General features: G+C 40.6%; 1 protein-coding gene across 1 annotated transcript in view; it reads left to right on the top strand.

The window, feature by feature from the left end:
- The first annotated feature begins 1241 nt into the window (after positions 1 to 1241).
- DRGX (dorsal root ganglia homeobox) overlaps positions 1242 to 21879 on the top strand; it is a 43370-nt gene continuing 22732 nt past the window's right edge. Inside the window, exons 1-5 of the mRNA XM_036769540.1 lie at positions 1242 to 1275; positions 6057 to 6154; positions 8085 to 8186; positions 10871 to 11043; positions 11135 to 11247. Coding sequence (XP_036625435.1) covers positions 1242 to 1275; positions 6057 to 6154; positions 8085 to 8186; positions 10871 to 11043; positions 11135 to 11247 — 520 coding nt within the window. The remainder of the gene's footprint in view (positions 1276 to 6056; positions 6155 to 8084; positions 8187 to 10870; positions 11044 to 11134; positions 11248 to 21879) is intronic.

Genomic DNA, 21879 nt, shown 5'->3' with positions numbered 1-21879 from the left:
TCTATCTCCCTCCCTTCCCCCCTCCCCCTTAAATAAGATTTCAGTATAAGGGAGCTGAACAGAGGACCGAGGGAGCAAGGAGAAATAGAAATGTTCATAGAATAATTTTTTTGTTTGTTTCTGGTTTGTTGGGGGGGGGGGTGAAAAACAACTAACATTCCTGATGTTTGCTGAGAAATGACGGATTTTTTTTTTAACACCACGTGGGCCATTTGTAAGGCCCAATAGACCTATCCAAGTTACTCACTGTAGACAGCGCTGGAAATAATCAGATTAAGGCCAATTATGCGTGAGATTATAAAGGCAAGTGCTGAGAGGCAGATCATGCTGTAGACAGATATAAAGACATCTGGCCACTTCCCGAACTCTGTAGAGTCCTTCTGTGACTGCAGCCGGCAATTCCCAGCTCCTTACGCTGCCTAGATGTCCGACTGGTGCTTTCGTTTCTACTCGCATTAGGTATGGGGCGCCTCATTTTTATTTTCTCTCTTTTTTACCCCCCTCACACGCGTTTAATAATAGTTACTTAACAGAAACTGCCTGTCAAATGGAACCGGATTTACAGGATGTATCTCGACACCGTTGGAAATGAAGAGAGCCACAGTATGAGGAAGGAAAGGAAAGGAGACTCTTTCCTGCTGCTGTCTGCTGCTATTAGTTTAGAAGAGATAATACTGTTAGGTCTTGGTGTTTGTCTCTTGGTTTTGTCCGCCTCCACTGAAGACTGTATGTCTGTCTCTGCCCTCCCTCGCGGGAGTCGGGGGGAGGGGGGAGGAGAGGAGAGGGGGAACTTTCGGTTGGAGATGTTTGCCTAGGGAGTTAGATGTACAGATGAAAGAAAGAATCCATTCTCTTGGACTCACTCAGAAGGATGAATGCTTAGACAAATTCCGTTAAGTGGATAGTCTTCAAGTTTGAAATTCGGGGGAGGGGGCAGAAAAGGTAACTATGTCTCATCAATGGGACACAACGACCCTGGGTGAGCTGAAGAATGTGGGGATAATCTCCCTTTTTACCTCATGAAACCAGGGTGCCTCCAGCCCCTCTCAGGGGTATCACACGGAAGTGGTGCAGTTTGGGGTTTGACTTGAACCTTCCACTTTCGTACTGAAAAGGGGTGGGGGCGGGGGTGGGGCAGAGCAAGGGGGCGGGGAGGCAGAATAGAAGTACAGGCAAGAAAATACCTCTGTTGTTTGCCTTGCAGCCCTGGACCCAAGCCCGAACCTGCTTCCCAGTTTGCAATGTTTTATTTCCACTGTCCTCCGCAGTTAGAGGGTGAGTGTTGTCGGCTCGGATCGCGTAAAAGTGGAAAACTCAACTTTGTGGGGCTGGAGGGAAACGCGAAAGGATATGTTTCGGGAATGTGCATCTATTTATCTATTCATTCTTGGAGTGTGTGTGTGTGTGTGTGGGGGGGGTGGTGGTGGTGGTGGGGGGAGCAGCAGGGCTAATTTGCCTCGAGACCCTTGTAAGCTTCCAGGTCTTAAGAGAAATCGCTAGAGAAGCGATAGCAGTGAGAGGTTGAGAAAGGGCCAGAGAATTGTAATAGAGTCTTTTGGGTCATTTTTGAGTTTTTTCTTTCCCCAAAAGGCTTTTGTGCTAGCTGTTCAGGTGTTTCTTGGGTTTGTGGTGCCCAGCTTTCTCTTCTTCCTTCCTTTCTTTTTTCTTACTTTTTCTTAGTTTTCTCTTTCTTTCTTTCTCTCTTTCTTTCTCTCTTTCTTTCTTTCCTCATATTTTCTACTCCTGCTCTCTTTCCTTCCCTCCCTCTTTCCTTGCTGCTCATCTTTTTCTACCTCTCCTCCTTCCTTTACTCTTTTCCTCCATCTCTTCTTTTCCTCGTCCTCTTTTTTCCCCCTCAGAGTGACATTTTGCCACCTGCCTCCCCTCTGCGGAGAGAGCCCACAGTTCAGCCCCCGGGCTATGGAGGAAAAGCCTATTCCCCCCCTCGCTGCACAGATGTTGGTGTCACGCCTCTAATCGGGGGACTTTCTAAACCCGCCCAGGCTCCTCCCCAAGCCAAAGGGGCAGCATAAATCTTTAATGTTATTTTACCAACAGTCTGCAAAATGATTAGGGCAGAGGAGTTGGGGAGAGGTTGTATGGGGTTCCAAAGCTTTTTGTAGCTTTTGTGCTGAGAATTTATAATCATCTGATTGAGTGTGTGGGATTGAGGCCATGGGGTAGAGAAACAAGGCAGGGCAAGGACTTGAACTTGCTCAGTTTCCACTGTAGCTGCTGATCCTTGGACAAATCATGAACAGGTGAAAATACCCTCTAGCATTGCTCCGCACTGGCACCCCACCCCCATGGGTGAGTCCTTAATTTAAGAGGTGTGTGTGTGAAAAAAGGAGGCTTTCTTTTCTTTTTTTCTTTCTTTTAAACGTTTTGAGAACAGTCCATAAGGCTATGACTGCACAATAGCTCAGCTTGGCCTACTATCCCTTCCCTGAAATGTTATAGGAAACATGTGAAGCATTCCTTTTCAGCTTCTGTCCCCTTCAGCAGAACATGCACAGAGGCTTCCCAGCTACTTACAGAGGCTTAAGGGCTTTGCTGGTAAGTCTCCTAAGAAACTACTGTTCAGTGCTGGCAACTTTTCCCTACTCCCCCTTTAAAGAGATGGAGATGAGTGGTCATCTCCAGATGCCTGGCCTGCTTGTCCTTTAAGGTCCTGGAAACAGAAGTTACTATCAGCTGATGCCTTTGTGTGGTATCTGTACTTGATTGTAAACACCCTGCTGAGACCCTGCCTGTGTGTATGTATGTGTGTCCAGACAGTCAAATTCAGTGTTCCTCTAGCAACATGAGCAATTTTTTGGGGGAGGGGAGTGTATGTCTTATTTGAGGACTTCCTTCAGGTCTTTAACTGAGTGAAGGCAAATGATCAAACATCATATATAATATGATGATATCATCAAAAGATCATGATTAAATATAATCATGCAATTGCAGAGGCTTTTTATTATTATTTTCTTTATTATGACTAATAACTCATGTTTACATAGCACTTTCCAGCTTATAAAATACTTTCCTTGAAACAGTCCTGTGAAGTAAGTGGCAAAAAGAAGCTCTATCAATCTAAAGGTTGAGTCATTTTCACAACTTCTTTCAAAGTTATTAAAGCTTCAATAACCTGAATTCCACTTTCTGCAACATGGTTATTATTTTTCAAATGATGTAGAAAATACAAGAGAAGAGAATGTTACCTAACCAGCTGTTTGGTACTCCTATTGAAAGGGGGAGAATGAAAAGGACATATAGAATAGAATGAACAGTCGAGAAGACTAGTCACTAACCCACTAAAGTTTCAGAGGGAAAATGTTCACACTTTCTTGTTATTATTTTTTTTAAAAATATGTAACTGCTGCATGATTGGATTCTGCATACATTGGTTTTGTTAGATTGAGGCTAACTTAGCGGCTTTTCATCTCGGCAAGCCAGAGATTATTAGAGCAAGACGAACTTTAATAACATTCCTGCTTTGGGATGTGTACAGCACATCCTGTGGAGCGCACATGTGTACATGCCTTTTATAACGAAACATATTTGCACGCTAAGTTACATTGGCTTCTCAAAGAAATAAAGCCAAGCCAGTGTGCCCAGAAAAAATATATAGTAAAGACACAGGGGGAAGATTTGTATTTAACTGAGTGGTTGACCAGATGTGCCTTGTTCTGCTCTTAAGCACCTGCCTAGACTTGGAACAATTACAAACTGCTAACCTAGCATTCTGGTGTACAAGTCCCTGGCAAACAGTAAGCACTGAATTCCTTTATGGCCCGAGATGGAAAACCACACTTATTTCATATTTTGTTCTTTTCAATGCTGACTTTGCCTTATTTCTTGACAAAGCCCCATAAACTTATAGTGAAGACAGATGCTGCATTGAAGAGAGTCCTTGCTGGCTGGTTAACTGGTTGCACTATTCTTTTTTCTGGATGAAGGAAAAGACATAGGCTTTGCTGATGTCCCTCTTCCTGTCATTAGCCCCGCTTCTCCTTCTGCTCCCCTGCCCATTCCGATCCAGCACTTAGCTCAGAGTTTTACATGTAGTAGATACTTAATAGGTTTTTGTTAAGTTAAATAAAATTGAACCATGGAATAGAAGGGTAGATCTTTTAAAATCATTTTCCACCTTTATGCAAACTTGTTCCCTTGTTAATGTTGCAAAATGGAGCTTTTCATTTTGGTTTAAGTTAATGTGGGGAAAATGTACTGTGTATATCCTGGGCCAGAGATTGATTATACAAGGACTATCAGCATTTGGAGTATTAATATCCCTTTATCTTTCATAAAATCTTTTCAGGGTAAAAGTTGATGTATTGTATTTTAGTTCAGAAGACATCCCTGGGTATATGTTTGTAAACCTCAAAGTGGGATATAAATGAGAGCTCTTATTTCATCATCATGCATACATTTAGGCATATTCAAATTATTCATTCTACACACATTTCTTCAGAAAAACAAGTCCCAGGATTGTGGACAAGTCACCCCATTTCCCCATTTTTCACTCTTTGGAAACTTTGATTATCATTATCGCTTACTGATTCAAGAAATCATTTGGCTCCTTGAACCACAAATACCTCACATTTGTTTCATTTCAAAAGGAGAATGTTTTGTTCCCTGTACTGTAATGAAAATGCAAGGCTTTGCTTTTTAAGTTTTGAATGAGCCAGGGGGAGAAATGTTTGTAAATTAGCTTGCTGTTTTAAAGAAGAATTTGAATATGCAGTAACATGTAAATAGAAGTCAGGGGAGTACTATGACAAAATACATTGTGGTCTAGCATAGGGTCTACTATAACTGATAAATTAAGGAAAATGTAAACCTTTTTCACATCTAAGATTTAACAACTTCCTTGTCTGATGTGTGGCATTTCTGAATTGTGTTGTCCATGCAATTTGGGTGGTAGGTCCCTGACAGTTAATATATAGTGATCCTAATAATAATAACTCAGAGTGCCAAGTGAAAAATCCTTTGGTAAATGCAGAAGTCCTTACCTGTTTTCCTAAGGAGCCATCGTGAACTAACAAATAAACCGTACACATTTGGAAAATGGTCTACAGGCACATTTGGATCCATGTTCGGCCCCAACTTGTTGGGAGCTTTTCATAGTTTAGAAAGGAAAACAAAACCAAAACTCTTCCTTTTGAGGGGAAGCCCAGAGCTATTACTACCCATATCCTTACTTCATACTGGCTGCTTCATTGAAGAAGAGCCCCCATCTTATACTATATTTTGTTCATCAATTCCATTGTCCTGATAGTTCATTTGTGAACTGTTATTGTTGTTACAGAGTCATTAGGGTGCAACAGATGCATTGTAACCAATTGTAAATAATATTCATTCATAAATTTTCATCCTAGAAGTATGCTGATATTCAAAGACAAGGATCACTGTAATTATGAGGGTTTTTTTAAAAAAAATATTTTTCCTATCTCTAACCCTGCCACATATAGAGACATGATAAAAGAAATTATCCTTAGAATAGGTGAGCAATTATTTAGGAATAGCTTAAATGCTCAGATGCTGTAAGAGAACTGGGAACTGGAGTCTTGGTATTTGCCAGATGTGTTACAAGATGGAAGTACCAGAGGGCTCTTGTCTCTGTTCCAAATTCAATTTTATTTGTAAGTTAGACACCAATCCAATAACAATCCAATGAGTATTTTTTGAGTTCCTACTTGTGCAAGGCATTAGGGGTGCAAAGAAGAAATATGACATTGTCCCTGCATTCAAGAAGCTTACAGTCTGCAAGAGGTAGAGAGATATAACAAGTATCCCAATTATAGGACCTTCTGAAGTTGGGTAATATTCCTCCCTTCATGGTATAATTGAGATAGAAACATCTAGTCCTCTTGGTCAAGAGGGCAGAATAATTCTTTGAATAAGAAAAACATATAGTTTCTGCACATGCTGAGAAGTAGAACTTGGGAAGGGCAAGTGGGGATTTGGACATGCTCTATGATTGGACCATAACTCCCCTCAATGCCTATGGCTCATCTTTTGAAATTGGGTGCTCTCCTTGTAATTTGGTTTCTTTCTGTTCTCAGTAGGCACTGCACCCTTTGGCAACCATTCCACAGGTGATTTTGATGATGGGTTTTTACGGAGAAAACAACGTCGGAATAGGACGACTTTCACTCTTCAGCAGGTACATTGTGCCATTTCCTTAATCAGAGGAGTCTTTTGGCCAGGTTCTTACTATCTTTTCTACCCCAACAAAGATATAAAAAAATTATTGTATCGTTCAAAGACAAAATGGAAAATTAGACAGGCTAATGTGGCTGATTTAATTTTTCATTTCCTTGAACCATTTTCATTGTTAACTGGAATCTATTTAGAGTTTTTTGGTGGCCATAGAGGAAGTATTCACTAGTGGCTTTTTACTTTCCAGGCAGCATGGAACTATGTTGTAATAATAATGACAGTGACCTCTTACATTTGTATGATACTTTGTCCATTTCAAAGTGCTTTCACATGCATTACCTCATTTGTTCCCCTCAAAAACCCAAGGTAGAAGTCATAGCAGGTATTATTTTCCCATTTGATATAGAAAGAAGTTGATTTTCAGGGAGGTTGTGACTTGCCTAAGGTTCCACAATTAGTTCGATGTGCTAGTGACCGAGTCTCTTTTCTAGTTTACCACTTTCTCCACTGAGCACACTTTTAAAAAAAGGTCATTTAAACAAACTTGCTAATCTTCTCAGGGTGACTGGGAAGGAAATCCAAACATTCAAAAGAGATTTTGGATGGCTTTAGATTCATAGTATACTAGAACAGAAGAGATAGGAGAGATCATTAGCGATGTTTAGACTTCAGCAAATAGTGTTTCTCTTCTCTTTCTAAGTGTTAAAAATATAGTAAACTGCTCTCACCACAAAATAACCTTCCCTTGGATTTTAAGTTCATATAAATTTTAAAGAAAAATTCAGCAGTACTTAAAAAATTACTTATCCTTGTTATAGTGAAGTAAAAAAAAAATCAGTCAGCATACACTTAATAAGCACCTACTATAAATCAAGCATGTTCCTAGGTGCTGGAAATATCATTAGACTTTAAATCAGGAGACCTGGGTTTGAGCCTTGGCTCCATTACTTACTAGCTATGTAACTATGAGTAAAGTCACATTACTTTTCCGAAGTCTGAGTTCCTCCTTAGAAACAGTAATGTGCTATCTGCTTCTTAGCACCTGTAGAAAGACCATATTAGTGATGGAAGGAGCCTTAGAGATCATCTAGTCCAACCCATGATTTTTATAGATGAGGAAAATGAGTCCCAGAGAAGTAAAGAGACTTGTCCAAGGTCACACAGCTAGTTAGTGTCAGAGGCAATGCTCCAACTCAGATTTTCATGCTTCCATTCCAGTAATCATAGGAATATAGGATCATGAATTTAGAGCTAAAAGGGACCAAGGCCAAGCAGAGGCCTTATAGCAGAGGCCACATAGCCCAATCTCCTCATTTTGCAGATGAGGGAACTGAGGCCCAGAGAGAATTCCATGATCTCTGCTCAGTCATTGGGTTTTAAGAAGATATTCACATAAGCCTGTGGAATAAAAAGCAAACCATCGTATTTCCTAAAATTAGATCTTTGTATAGTCTGAATTTAACCCCTAACCCCTACCTATAAGCAGTAAATATCAAGGCAAGGGTTTGAACTTAAGCCCTTTGACTCCAAAGTTCATGCTCTTTCCACTGCTCTGTATTTTTTCTGTGTTATTATACTCCTTTCCACTATACTATTTTTCTCTAAGAGATAATGGATGTGAAAGTGCTCTGTAACCCCTCCCCTCCCCTCCCCCACTGTACACATGTAAGCTATTATTAGTGAGGCTTTTTCCCCCCTGCATTTCTAAGTGATTGAGTTTTTAGGTGCAGTCTGGTATTTTGTAATAACTACTTCCCCACCATCATTTCCTTTGTTTGAGCTGGGAACCTGTCTTCGCACCAAAGGAGATGCTTCTAATGGGCTCTCCAACTCCTACAGCAACCCGCTGTTATACCTCAGCATCCTTCGCCTTAGCCCCTATTCCTGTCCTTGTTCCACAGCCTTTTATCAATAAACTTTCCTCTTTTAATCAGCTGGAAGCTCTGGAGGCAGTCTTTGCCCAAACCCACTATCCAGATGTCTTCACCAGAGAAGAGCTAGCCATGAAAATCAACCTCACAGAAGCCAGAGTGCAGGTAAACATTCTTTTAAATTATTTAACTCTCTAATATTAAAGCTGGCAAACTTTTTTTTTTGACATCATGAATGCAGAGTGTACATTTGGCCAAAGAAAGCAAATGAAGACTATCTGTCATTTTCATGATGCACTTTAATAACATCAACATAATGTGGAATATTAGATTAGGTTGATTAATCGGTCATTCATAATTAACTAGTGATAATGTTCTACACTAATTTGTCCGCGTCTCTAAGGTACTAAATTACATCAATGCACATCCATTTCTTTGCTTTGGTGAGGGGAAAAAAAAGCTGAGACGTGATTCTCTAAGCAGTCCTGGCTACTCTGTAGGGCTGGCTGGGCTAGTCCATTGTAGAGAGCCATTGCTTCCAGTGGGAAGTGTGGTCTCTTCTGATTTTTAGAAGTTGCACCAAGTCAGACTTTTCCCTGACATTCAGAATGCTTCAAAATTAAGAATCTTCAAAATGTGCTTGCGACAAAAAAAAACAAAAAAAAAACCAAAACCCTAAATGGCGGAGGCAAGCACTCACAAAGAGGAGTGTGAACCAGGCATGATGACAGTCTCTCACCAAGACTTATTTTCAATATCCATATACTTATTACATTTACATGCATAAACCAGCTAAGCCCAACAGATAGGTAAGGGGAAGAGAAACCCCAAATAACTCAGCGTATACTAAAGCTAGGTTGTCTCAGCCGAGCTATTTTTTGAGGACAATTATGGATTCATTTTATTTATGGGGTTTCTTGTGTGCTGTTCCTAGTCTTTTTTTTTTTTATGCAGGGGCTTGGGGTTAAGGCTATGCAAAGATCTAATTGTAGGAAATATAATGGTTTGCCTTTTGTTCCCCAGGGTCATGTTAGTATCTCTTAAAACCCAATGGCAGAATAGAGATAATGGAATTCAGAGCAGTAAATTGGGGATTGTAAACAAATTATTTCCCCTCTAATCAGATTATGTGATCCTGATTATTAAATCTGAACATGAATCATTGGTCATATGCGGGCAAATTAAACTGATTATTATTTGGAAATGAAAATCTCCTTTTGCCAGGATACTATAGGTCCTTTTTTAAAATGCCAGTTTGGCGATAGCTGCCTAAAGACTGAACTGCAAATTGAGATAAATGGGACAATTATTGAGCATTCAGAAGTGGAAGATCATAACTTCTCCCTGAAAGGTGCAAGGGTGAGATAGGGGTGGTAACAATTAGAGGCCGAGAATTGTTGTCGGAGCTGTTGTTGGCTATTATGCAAACAGACAATGGATGCACTGAGTTGTTTGGTCTGCGTTAGCGTGGGACACGGGCATCAGCGAGGATGGGAGAAATGTTTACATTTGTACCCCTTGCTCATTCAAATATGATTAATGCACTCTAAAGCAGAGTCTTAATCTAAGCTGATGTTGTCAAACAATAACTAAATAGGGAAATAAATGACTTCATCATGCTCTTTCCTCAGAAGCCGGCGAACTGTCAGTGCAAAGTCATTAAAATATGATAATGAAAAATGGCTCAATTAAATGTTGTTATAGCTGTGACCTTCATTCAATTAAGACGCAAGAAAGTGCCTGCATTTTGCTTTGCATTTAACTGCCCTAAATTTAGAATATAGATAAAATCATTATTCAACGTTTGCTGATATGTGCAATTAAAAGCCAACTAAATAAAAAAAAAAACCCCGAGTTGAAGGAGAATGATAATCGGGGGACAATGTGGGCAGGATAACATGCCGGAGTGGTTGGTACCCAAACCAGGCTCTGTGCGGTTCTAGGATTCCAGTGGTAAGCCAGTGTGTGAAAGGGAAGAATAGAGGCACTGGGGAAGGTGATTCAAAGCAATGTCACTGACGGCAATGGGATGATGGGAAGAAAGAGGAAAGTCAAATTGGAAACCGGGAAAGCCTTTGTGAAAGTCAAATTATTTTTAGAGAAAGAGCAGCATAGAGAAAAGAGGCATGGTGTAGGAGTTAGTGACCCTGGACCAGTCACCAAATTTGAGTCAGTTATTTTTTTGTCTTCAAAATCGGAATGCTTTCTGTGCAGTCTGTCTCAGTGTGTATAAATGTAAGCTATTAGTCAACCAATCAATCACTAAGCATTTATTAAGCTCCTATGATGTGCAAAGTGCTATTAAGAATTATGATAATATTAGAGTAACAACAATAATACATCTACTACTGTTAAACTAACATCTTTCTCAAGGGAACAGAAACAGTTTTACTTAAAACCCTTGAAGCCAGAAAATGTGAAGAGCTGGAGCATTTCGCTCATTTCTATGGGTGCCTGGACTGAACTAGATAAAGACTCAATAGGCTTCTTTTGAAAAGCATTACTGACAGTGCCATCCCCCAGTAATGATGGATTAGAGATTATCTATCACTTCATCTAGTACCCGCACACAGTAGGGGCTTAATAATTGCTTGTTGATCGATTGAGATAACCAGAACACCTCATTTTGCAGGGAAGGAAAGAGAGATGAGGTGGCTTTACTTAAGGTTACACCTCTAGTAAATGAATTTAAAAAAGAAAAAAAGTTTTTTTTTTGAGAATTTAGCAGAATTGAAGAAGAATCGAAGAAGCAGAATTTTAGAGAATTGAAATCCTTTTATTAACATGATATATTTGGGAAGCAAATTTCCTGGCTCTCTGGTGGTTGACGATTTCCAATCTTTTCTTAGGTATGGTTTCAAAATCGAAGAGCTAAATGGAGGAAAACAGAAAGAGGGGCTTCTGATCAGGAGGGCTCCAAAGAGCCAATGACTGAAGTGACCCCACCAGTGAGAAACATCAATTCTCCTTCCCCGGTGGAACAAACTAGAAACAAAAAGGATACTTTGGAGGCCCAACAGAGGTAAGGGAGGACAGGTTCCCGTCCCTTGGGAGGACTTGTGGCACTTCACAGTGATTTGATTCGTTGCTAAGTGATTTTCTTTCTCTACCAGCCTGAGTCGAACCGTGGGCCCCACAGGCCCTTTCTTCCCTTCGTGCTTACCTGGGACGCTCCTGAACACAGCCACCTACGCTCAAGCTTTGTCACATGTTGCTTCATTGAAAGGTAAGTAGAGGGATCCTTTGGGGGGTTTGGCCATCCTTGGCAGGGTGGAGTCCGTTAGGGCCCACCCAAGTGAACTTCTTTTATCTTCAGAATTCTGAATGTGGCATCCTAAACCTTGTCAGGATTTAAAGCATGCTTTCCCGGCATATATAATTACAGTGGTTGGTGTTGTTAACAGCCAGATTATTCTTATTTTATAATCCAATAATTCAGTAGGCAGCAGCCTGTTCAGCCGCCCCAGCAGAGGATTCCACATTGCTTTTCTCTAAGAACTCCCATTTTTATAGCAGTTGAAGCTTTACAAAGCCCCTTTCTCATGACTCTCCACAGTGCATAGTGCAAGTATTCCTGTTCCCATTTTATAGATGAGAAAACTGAGCTGAGAATCTGAGTAACTTGAGACACAGGGTTAGGGGTAGTGGTTACCAGAATCTGCATTTGAATCTGGCCCAATGATTCCAGAACCAATGACTTTTCTATTGCAATGTGCTACTTATTATTATCTTACATTTCTGTTGTTATTCTGTAATTGAGCTTCCTGTCAATCCCATGAGATAAACTGGGCAGATACTGTTATCCTCATTTAACATAGAAGCTCAGAGAGTTTAAATGCCTTCCAGCCCCATAGCTAATTACAAAGAGCTCGGATTAGAACCCAGGGATTAGAGCTATAATTCATTGGTTTAGGGAACTCCTTTTTCCAGGATAGGGCACCACCTTCAAAGTCACATAGCCAGTCTGTGTCAGGGGGAAGAGTAGAATGTTCCTCAGGCTTCCTGGCTTCAAGGCTGGCTCGCCATGCACTTTGCAAACTGCCTCTTCTGTTCTTTGGAGTAAATCTATATTGCTCTGTGGGACCGGCCCATGGCAATATTCCCGAGTCAGCGAGCTTTTTCTCCTCTTTTAATGCCCTTCAAGTACTCGAAGAGCTACTACCTGGAAAAGGAATTAGATTTGTTCTGTTGGCCCCCAAGGACAGAATTAGCAGCAATTGATGGAAGTTGCCAAGAGGCAGATTTAGACTTGATACCAGGAAAAACTTCTTAAGAATGAGAGCTATCCAAAAGTGGAATGAACTGACTGGGGGTGGGGATGGGCTTGGGGTTGTGGCTTCCCCTTCACTGAAGGTTTTAAAGTGAAAGCAAAAAGGCCCCTTGTTGGGGATGTTATAGAGGAAATTTTATTTCAGGTATTGGTTAGGTTAGATAGCCACACTAGGTACTTTTTGACAGTGAAATTCACAGTGCCTGGCACTATTGGGTGCTTAATACATGTTGATTGAATTGGATGGGTTCTTTATGTTTCTTCCACTTCTTAGGGCCATGTGCTCTCATGCTTGGGATGTCTGCTGCCTTTCACCAAGTGAATAGGCTACTATGTTTATTAACACCAACTACTAAGAACTCAGTGTTTTAGCACCATTGGGCGTGGTTTCCATTTTAAGAGATAATTCTGGAGTAGAATTGCTATTGATGAGTTTCTAGGCAGAAGGGGAAATTTTTCTGGGCAAGGAGGTCTTCTCTGCTCCCCTCACATCATATTCTGAAGGCTAGTGCCTATATTACCTACACATAAGGTTGGCTCTGCTCCTCAACAGGGGTTGGGGCGGGGGTGTTCTGCCAGAATTGCAACTAGTTTGTTTAAGACAAAAGATGGGATAATCCTTTGAGGATTTTATTAGACCAGGGAAAGTGAGGCATTTTATCTTATTTTTAAAAACTTTTTATTTTTCGAAAAAAATTTAAATTATTTATTTTACAAGCATTTATTATCTTTTCTTCCCACTCCTCCCAACTGCACACTTAAAAAAAGAAAAAAAATCGTAACAAATATGCAACAAATTCTCACATTGGCCATGTTCAGAAAAATGAATGACTCAATATGTATTTTAGGTCCATCACCTATAGGCACAGTGCATAGAATGCTGGTGCAGCTAGGTGGCACAGTAGATAGAGCACTGGTCTTAGAGTCAGGAGGACCTGAGTTCAAATCCAGCCTCAGACACTTACTTAGCTGTGTGACTCTAGGCAAGTTGTTTAACTCTGATTGCTTCCTCCCAAAAAGAAACCACAGCAAGGAATGCTAGGCTTGGAGTCAGGAAGACCTGAGTCCAAATCTGGTTTCAGACATTTTCTAGATGTGTGACCCTGGGCAAGTCACTTAACTTCTGTTTGCCTCAGTTTCCTCATTTGTAAAATGAGGAAATAATAGTACTATCCTCCCAGGGTTGTTATAAAAATCAAATGAGATAATAATAGTAAGCACCTTATAAATGTTAGCTATCATGATTATTATTATTATAATTATTGGAGGTGGGTTGCAAACTTCATCTTCAGTCGTCTGGACCCTTTTTTAAATCATTGCATTGATCTGAGTTCTAAAATCTCTAAAGTTTTTTCTTTTAATGTTGGCTTGTTTGAGGAGAGGCATTTTCTTCATACTCTAGATTCAATCATTGAGGTAAGTTGGGAAATCCAGGTGAAAGTGAGGCATAATGGACTCTTGGCCAGTGCAAGGCAACTGGGAAAGTTTAGACCAATATTATGGAGGTCAATCTTGGCAATAAGTCCAGGATCCAAGGTCCTCATTTGAGCCATTGGGCAGGGTGCAATGCAATAGCAAGAAACTGCATAGGATTTGGACTCGAAACATGGGAGCTCAGGTCCCCACTGTCGTTTCCTAGTCATTTGACCTTGGGCAACCATTTTAACCTCATTGAATTTCAATTTCCTCATGGATGAAAGGGGGTGAAGAATACTGAAACTACTCACCTTTCCGGGTCATTGTAAGGAACAAATAGATAAGTATGTAAAGTGCTTTGTAACCATAAAGCATGATACCAACGAGAGCTATTTTTATGCTTTATGATGTTACAATAATGTTGACTATCATACTGGAATTATTACATCCTTATTTTTAGCTATAGCCTTTCAAAATGATGGTGACTGTACTTGGAATCAATGGATACCTCAGATAGCCTTTGCCTGGCATCGACTTGAGTTTGCAATGGAGACCGCATTCACATAAGCAGAATAAATATCACTAGATGTTTTAGACTTGCAACGTATACTTTAGAAGCTTACTGCATTGTGGCTAAGCATTTGCTACCGGGAAGTAACAGGTTTAAGGTGTGTTGTAGAAATGCACATTGGCAGGGCAACAGTCATCTTTGCTGAAGGGCAAGAGGAAATTTTCATTAGTGTTAACGGATTTACTGATTCCAGTAGGAGATACCTTGAGTGGAAGGGCTCACTAACACATGGAGGTATGAAAAGGAGTGGTCTGGGAAGGAGCATTAGGAGAGGCTATTTTTATAAGCAGATTCCCCCTTCCTTTGTTCTATGAACTGGTACTGCTTTTGCACCTGATTCATCCTCCTTGGTCAGTGGGTAGATAGAGACAGGAAGAGAATCTGTGAGACATTTGGGGCTATTGGGTACAGCTGGGCATAGAGAAATGGGATGAGGAATACATCCTTTTCCATTTGCCATCAGAGTCCTTGAAAGCTACACTCTGTATGTTGTCTGACCTAAGTAAGACAGATTGTTATTGTAGGGGTTCCCAACTTTTTCAGTTTCTGTCCCCCTTGGTTTTCAATTAATATACTTGTACCTCCTATTCAATCTGAGAGAAAATAAATTCTAGCATTTGCCATGAACAAGCATATGAGAAATAAAGAGATTGATGACTTTCAACAGTATAATATAGTTATTTACTAAATATTCCCTATTCCTTTGATGTGTTTCTTGTACCTCCTGGGGGAGGAGGGAACCCCTAGCTGAATAAAAGCAGCAGGGATAGGGTTGTAGCAAAAGCCTTAGACATTTTTTTTATTTTATTGGGACTTAATTAGTGTTATGTAAGTTGGAAAAAAGTAGGTTCACTGTAAATTTAAATGGCAACATATATGTGTAATCCTGGTGTTAGCAGGGCTCGCCTCTGGCAAAATTGGGATATTTGGAATCATGAAATCTTAGCATGGAAGAGAACTTAAAAGGTCATCTTGCTCAGCCTTCTATTTTTACAGATAAGAAAGCATGAACTCCAGTGAGAGGAAGCGACTCATTGACCTGGGTAGGGTCTGATTTTCCTTAGTTCACATCCCAAATGAGATGCTTTAGGCCTTTGCCCAAGGTTATCAAACTGGGATGTTTTGCCATCTCTTTTTGCTATGTCCCTCTGTTTAGTGTATGACCTCTCTCTGGGGTGTTTTTTCAAAACAGAATGCCTGGGATAGTAATGACAACCCAAAGGAACAAATCTCTAATGCTAAAATTTTAGATACCATGGCAGGGAAGGTCAAGTGGGGAGGGGGAGGGCACTTACCAATGGCTGCCAAGTTACACTTTGTAGGGCTGTTTTTGTGTGGGCTGGCTTGTGTGTTAGTATGATCAGGATATTAAATAAAGATTCCTAAAACCAGATACAAGGTGATTCTAACTTAGAAAAAATTGAGTCAGCTAAGTTTTGTAAAAGTGAGGACAGGGATATTTTAACAGGAAGCTGAAATTTATATAGTGCCTACTATGTGCTAGACATTGTGTTCAGTGCTTTTATGAATATCTCAGCTTTTGAGGAAATATTTGTAAGAAGTCAGGACTGTATACTGTGTTCACCCCATGTGAAAAGCACAGTCTGGGCATCTGGCGACCCTGAGAACAGAAGGAAAGCGCAGAATAGGTCCAGGGTTACAGAGTGCAGGGTCATGCATCAGACTTTTGGGTCAGGAACTTCATTGTCCCTCCTCCTGACTCCATGAAATAGTGACAACATGGCACTTTACAAGTTTGCAAAATACTTTATATGTTAACTTATTTGTTCCCTACAACAACTCAGGGAAGTTGGGTATTATCCCCATGTAACAGATGAAGAAACTGAGGCTAAAAAAACTTGCCCAGGGTGATACAACCAATAAGTGTCTGAGGTAGAATTGGAACTCAAGTCTTCCTGACTCTAAATTTAGCCCTCTACTCACCTAGCTTCCTTTGGATCTCCCAAACTGGGTACATGCTTAGAATTTGGGCACAAAGGGCACAAAAGGCCTCTGAGTTAAAAAAGGAAGAAATTTCCAGTTTCCTATCCTTTCCAACTCAACTCAAAAGCTGCCTCCTCCAGGATTCCCCCCCCCCACAGTGATCATGACTTTTCCTCCCCTTGACTTTACATGAGTATTTTGCTTGTAACTCTCCTATGCACTATGTACTATAGTTGTTTGTGCATGTGCCCTATCTCCCTAATAAGCTGAGAATAGGGACTGTATCTGAACTATTGCCAGGTACAGTACTTTACACAAAGCAGGTGCCTACAAAAATGTTTGTTGAACATGGTTCATATTGAAGTGGTCAAGGAGCTTGTACTGTCCTGATGTAGATGGATATAAGGCAACATGAATGCCATGCCACTCATTAAATGCCTAATATGTGCAAAAATAAATACCTACATTGTCCCTACTTTCATGGAGCTTATAATCTATTTTGTGGGAAGGAGATCATGTGTACAGAGACAAATATAATGCAAGACAGTGGACGAGGGTGGCAAAAGAAATGTCTAAGGTGCTCTTGAAAAATATCAGGAGGAAGAGGACGCTTATAGCTTGAGGACTCGCCCCTGGCCAGATTGGTGATACTCAGAATCATGCTGGGAACTTAGAGATCATCTTCTTCAGACTTCTAATTTTACAGATAAGGAAAATACAGTCTCAACAGAGGAAATGACTTGTTGACCTTAGATCAGGAATCAGATTTCATAGAGGAGATGGTGCCTACAAGGAGATCTATCAGGCTTAACCCCAGATAAAGCCATGGAATAGACATGGCCTGTCTTTGGTGCCCTTCCATTTCCCATTCTCAAGTCCTTCTGAGTCTTATTTGTTCACTACACCACTCCTGAATACTTACTGACCTTGTGATTTCCTTTGATTGCTCAAGTGACCCCACTATTAGTTCAAAGAGTTAATACTCAGTACCTCAAATGCAGTACCCAATAAAGGCTACCCATAATGGGCAGAACTTTTCTCTGTTGTTCCATTCATTAAAATCTGTCTTCCCTGTGTTTCAGTTCTAGCTAGGTGACTCAGTACATTAACACTAAGATGTCCATGTTGCCCTCCTAGGAACTCATGCCTTTTAAAAGTGGACTGGTAGAGACATAATGCCTCAACTCAAAAGGATAATTTTTTGCTGTTGGAGGATTTCTGACTGTGGTCTATTGTTGGGTTAGATATTAAAGAAGATGTATGAAAAGAAAGGGAGAAAATGTTTTTGCTTTCATCAGTATTTCCAAAGACCTGTGATTTTGTTTGAATGCTCTCTTCATGGATGCAGATTAAACTCCCTTGAGATCCGTTCTTCATTGGCATAACCTTAGAGCATCTAGAGCCTAGTCTGATTGTGGTACCCCCAGAGGCATTGCCTACTCTATGTGAAAAGGTGGACCTCATCACGCCATCCTACAAAATTCCCCTGGGTTTGACTGTTATAGATTGAAGAGGTGATGGGTCTGCAGCTGTAGTCTGTCTGATCAGTGCCGAAGAATGAGGGCATCATGACCAGGAAGGCTAACAATTCTGGGGGGTGGGACACAGAGCTGCTATTGGCACTCATGATACTAGCCGTCAAATGCCAAGAATGACGCTTAGCTGACCCACAGTGATCTGACTCATTGGGTGGGCTGGGAAGCTGGACTCACGCTCTGGCACTAGCAAATAAACAGGGGAAAAGATACCCACACAGATCAATTACTTATCTGCTCAGTGATTGTTTTCACGTGTGTCCTGGAATCATTTGCAAAAAAACACTGGCAGAGTCCAAGAATTTCCCTGTGGTTTAAAATATATGAGCTGGGTAGTTACGTCCTAAATAATGTCCAAATATTTAATACTCAATTGTTTTGTGGTACTTGTGGGGCTTGCTCTGTGACTATTTTATTACTCATTCTACCCACTTCCTCTCATTCTCTCAGGCTTCCCCAACAAGCAGGAATTTAATCTTTTTAACCTCTACTCTACCTAAGAATAGACAGCAGATTCTCCCAGTTCTTTTATTTCAATGCCCAGAGCCAGATCTGACTTTTATACTGTAGTCCACATTCATTAATTCTTCCTTGGATTACTTTAGTTCCCCTAAAATTCCTAATCGATTTTTACTGATGATGGTGATGATAGTCTCTGTGACAGCACAGAAACAATCACTGACAGCAGGGCTTTAAGGTTTACGAAGTGTGCTTTTTATGCTTAATCTCATTTAACCCTCTCAACAATCCTGTGAGATAAATGCTACAAGTATTAATACTTCCATTTTACAGATGAGGAAATTAAGGCTCAGAGAAATTTAGCGACTCACCTATGAGGGCAGTTAGGTGGCCCAGCAAATAGCATGATGGACTCTGAGTCAGGAAAACCTGAGTTCAAATACAGCTACAGACATTTATTAGCTGTGTGACCCTGGGCAAATCACTTAACTTCTGACTGCCTCAGTTTCCTCTTCTGTAATATGAGAATAATAATAGCACCTGCCTCCCAGGGTTGTTGTGAGGGTCTAATGAGAAAAAATTTGTAAAGTACTTCACAAACCTTAAAGAGCTATATAAATGCTGGCTATTAATAGCATTATTACCTATGGATGTATGTCGTAGCAGTTAGGTGGTACAGTGGATAGAGTGCTGGCCCTGGAGTCAGGAAGATTCATCTTCCTGAGTTCAAATCTGGCCTCAGACTCTTACTAGCTGTGTGACCCTGGACAAGTCACTTAACCCTGTAAAGTGGGCTGGAGAAGGAAATGGCAAACCGCTCCAGTACAGTATCTTTGCCAAGAAAGCCCCAAATAGGGTTACAAAGAGTTGGACATGACTGAAAAATGACCGAACCACAACAAAATGGCTATGTGTGTATATGCATGTGTATGTACATATACTCACGTATGTATATCTGTGTGTATGTATACGTAAATGCGTATATGTATATGTATATATGTATATATAGTAAGAAGCAGAATTTGACCCCAGGTCTAACTGAACTCTAGGTCTAGTGAACACCATGAAAGGCATATGGAAGATTGGACTGAGCCAAAAGCCTATTTGTCCAGCAGCTTAGAGGTAGCGTCCTCTATTTTTGAGAAGAGAGGAGGAAAGCAATCATAAAAGTTCACTCACAATTATATTAATATAATGTATTTCACAAGTGACTTGCTCTTGGTCACATGTGTAGTAAAAGAAAATCAGATTTGAACCCAGGTCTTTTGATTCATAGTCCCAAACTCTTTTCATGACACCAAATTGCTTTCTTGGCTGGTTGGCCGCCAATTTTACCTTGGGCTTCACTTCCTACCTTGTACCAAGAGGCAGCACAAGGGGTCTTCATCCTGCCCTGGAAGTCCTACACTGATAAACTCTACCCACTGTCTTGACATCATGGGAACTTGATTCTCCTCATTAGGAAGAGAGAGTATGACCTTGGCACAAGAAGGAGTATGACCTTGAAATATGACCCTTCTCTGACACATTCTTTTTCCATATCCATAGAGATGACTTCAGCAAAATAGGAGTTTCTCTCAAACTTCATGATAGTCTCTTTCTCCCAACCTCACCTTCTTCCTGTCTTTTATTTCCATCCTAAGGGATTGAGATCAGGTAAAATCAAAGGATCCAACTCCAAGATATTATGGGCTACCTGGGTTGAAGTAAATGTTTAAAGCTGGAGATCGAAAGGGCTTCTTTCCATTAATTTCACCACCATTTTTGCTGATTTTTGGGTGCCTTCCTTTGTTGTAGCAAGCTCCAGACAGGTAGAGCTATCTCCTGGTGGGATGGGCAGCCTCTGGAGGTAGTGTTTTCTCTCTCACTGGAGGGTTTTTAATGTTGTAGAGGAAATATGAGTTGGACTAAATTACCTCAGAAGCCTCTTTCAAACCCTGAGACTCTGTGAACATCTTAGGTGGAGGTGGGTCTTATTAACTTGAAGGAATGACTTTCTAATGTTGGGGCATTTTAGACTGTGACTTGCATTTACCTTTCTTCTGGTTACTATGCCCTCCCTTTCCTTTCGGAATAGCCACACCCAATAGGGGCCTGGCAAAGATCCAGGTATCACTAGTACCCCTACATAGGGGTAAGAAGTGGAAAGGGATTGAACCTTGGGGGGGCCTCCCACTTTCTGATAGCTAAGAGCCTTGAGCATTTCAATAATTGGCGTGGTGAAGATGATGAAAGGGAGAAAGATCTTGCCTTGTCTTACCTATCTTTTCTAAATGCCCCAAAGAAAGAATCCTAGGCTTTGAAAAAAAAAGCATGCCTGAGGCTTTCCAGATCAATAACAAAATTTTTTAAAGGTCATGAAAATATGTTCACACCAGTCTCAGGCAGTGAGATCTTGGTCAAGTAGAGCCACTCTCTTTTAGTGGTATCAGAAAGCTCTTGAAAGAGATAAACTAAAAAGCTTCCTTATGTTTCCATGACATAGAAGTCACAATATTCAGTTACACATAGTGGTAGGCAGACCAAAACTCAAGTCCATTGCTTGGTATAGAGCCTTGACTAGAACAGGCACTAGACTTTTCAGAGCCTCAGTTTCTTAACTGTAAAATGGGAGGGGCTTTGGACTAGATGACCTCTAAAGTCTCTTCCAGATTCTTTTATTCAATATTCAAAATAAAGCCAGTAGAAAAAATGAATCTGGTTGTAGAGGCAGAGGGTGTATTATTACATGCACTTAATGGAGTTTTCTGTGTCAGAGAAATACAAGGAGGCTCATTGATTCTCCTTAGGAGGAGAGACTTTACCACAACTTTCATTCATTTGTTAGGGCCATTATCAACATGTTTTCATGCTCTTGGTGTTGAGAGATTGACTTTAGTGTTGACAAGTTGGGGTTCCCCCTGAACATCGGCCATTTCTCAGAATGGGGAGGTGGGGCATGAGGAACCTGAGGGCAAATTTTGAGGGACAGACTAGGTAGGTTGGAAATTCAGGCTACTGGAGCCTCAGGGGTTATACACTCTTCCAAGTCCCATCCAAGTGTTCAGAATTAAGAACACTAACAATAAGTCCCATGCATAGAGTAATTTTTAGTTAACAAAACATTTTCTACTTATAACAACCGTATGAAACAAATAGCGCAAGCAGTATTATTCTTATTTTACAGATGAGGAAAACTTAGTTTAAGCTGCTTCTGGTCATATAGCTAGTAAGTGTCAGAGCTAGAGTTTAAATCTAGGTCTCTTAACTATCAGTACAATATGTTTCTACTGCACCCAGTCCTTCATTATTTTATCATACTGCTTTTAGCTAGGACTAATGACTGTGGAAAAAATCCTATAATACTCCTTGCTAGTGCTTTTATAGTCCATTCTCTATTTCCTTGCTAATGGAGGTGAATAGAAGCACAGAAAATTCAAAGGGCAGAGAATCCAAAAATCATTTCTGTTTGACTTTGGAATCTATGATGAAATCCCGGTTCCTTGCTTCCCCTCATAACCAGTACAACTGGCGTTCTTGATTTTGTCTTTCTTAGGATAATTTGATTAATTTGCATTCTCTGGTGAATGCCAACTAAGAAGGGAGGCAGTGTGGTCCAGTGGAAAGAGCATTCAATTTGGAGTCTCCAACCTGAATTCAAACCCCAGCTCTATCACTTATTGC

Source organism: Trichosurus vulpecula, chromosome 8 (assembly GCF_011100635.1).
Source record: "Trichosurus vulpecula isolate mTriVul1 chromosome 8, mTriVul1.pri, whole genome shotgun sequence".
Lineage (NCBI taxonomy): Eukaryota > Metazoa > Chordata > Mammalia > Diprotodontia > Phalangeridae > Trichosurus > Trichosurus vulpecula.
The sequence above is the reverse complement of the archived record's forward strand: the minus strand, read 5'-3'. Positions and strand labels throughout refer to the sequence as shown.